General features: G+C 49.7%; 1 protein-coding gene across 2 annotated transcripts in view; it reads right to left on the reverse strand.

Moving 5' to 3' along the window:
- Nucleotides 1-1,177, reverse strand: part of POC1A (POC1 centriolar protein A) — a 57,328-nt gene that overhangs the window by 46,874 nt on the left and 9,277 nt on the right. The window contains exons 1-2 of one of the 2 annotated variants that reach the window (XM_017732374.1): nucleotides 642-794; nucleotides 123-207 (exon numbers count right to left, since the gene is read on the reverse strand). In XM_017732374.1, the coding sequence (XP_017587863.1) occupies nucleotides 123-207; nucleotides 642-779 (223 nt within the window). In that variant the 5' untranslated portion in view covers nucleotides 780-794. Of the gene's footprint in view, nucleotides 1-122; nucleotides 208-641; nucleotides 795-1,177 lie in introns of those variants that run through there. The other variant, XM_017732375.1, reaches the window with a different exon arrangement.

The raw sequence follows: 1,177 nt of genomic DNA on the forward strand, positions 1-1,177 counted from the left end.
CAGGAAGCTCCAGCAGGACCTTTTGCTGTTGCAGAGCTCAGTACCTCCACTGCTCCCTCCATCTAACTAAGGGAAAGCAGCTCTTTCTTTATCCTCTGGCCATCAAAACACAGACAATTTACCCAATTGTTTCTTATTGGGACTGAAGTCCACACTAGTGACAGCATCTCTGTGGCCTTTGAAGTGTCTCTCCAGGGATGGATCTTCCTAAAAGACAAAAATGTTCAGACGCTACAGATTTAAGAACCATCTTTGCACAATAAAATAATTTTATTTCTACAGCAAGTGAACCAAGCCACATATTCACCTCACAAAAACAAGGTAGAGACAAGAACTGTTGTGCAGGCAACTGCACAACACAAAACACAGATTTCACATATACCATAAATTTTAAAAGAGGTAAATTATCCAAGCTGTTATTAGCTTGGATCTTGGGTGACTGCACAAATCCCTCACGCATTTTTACAACACACTGCTGGCACAGAGACTCTAAGCTGGCTATAGAACAGATAAGCCATGTCCATAGCACCTGAGTAGGCAGCCAAGCTCAGCTTTCCTCTGACAGCTGTTCATCTCAGCTCAGGTGTAGCCAAGAGGCAACTATTTACACAGAAGAGACAAACTGGCAAGATTTAACACACCTGTTGAAACAGGCAGGAGGAATGAGAACTGCAGCAAAACAGACTGACACACAACCCTTCCCACAGCACCTTGCTGCAAAGGCCAAAAAAAAGCCTGAGGTCAGGCAAAAAGGACAAGCAAAGACCCGAGAGAACCATTACAAGAGGCTTTAAGACTTGAAAATTGGCCAGAGTTCAGGCCAGGCTGATCAGCTTTCAATCCCTGCTCTCACATACACTGCCCCTGCCTCCCTGGCAATCCCCACCACAGCCTTCTCCCACTCAGGACCTGACCAGAGCCCCCTGCTCAGACAAGCACCCACCTCCAGCACAGGGCAGCTCTCCCCCCTCAACACCCAGCACCAGCCCTCCGCAGATCCAGAACCCCTCCAACAGCCTAGAGGTGCTGCTCCCCACAAACAGAGGCCAACCCCAGCTGCAACAGCACCCCAGACCCAGGGCCACCAGCAGCATTAAGCTCCCCAAGCCCTCCTGCATGATGCCACCCCACAGCAGCACTGCATCCCCCCTAAACCCAGCACTGCCTCCCACCGCCA

This window comes from Corvus brachyrhynchos, unplaced genomic scaffold, assembly GCF_000691975.1.
Source record: "Corvus brachyrhynchos isolate BGI_N302 unplaced genomic scaffold, ASM69197v1 scaffold4, whole genome shotgun sequence".
Lineage (NCBI taxonomy): Eukaryota > Metazoa > Chordata > Aves > Passeriformes > Corvidae > Corvus > Corvus brachyrhynchos.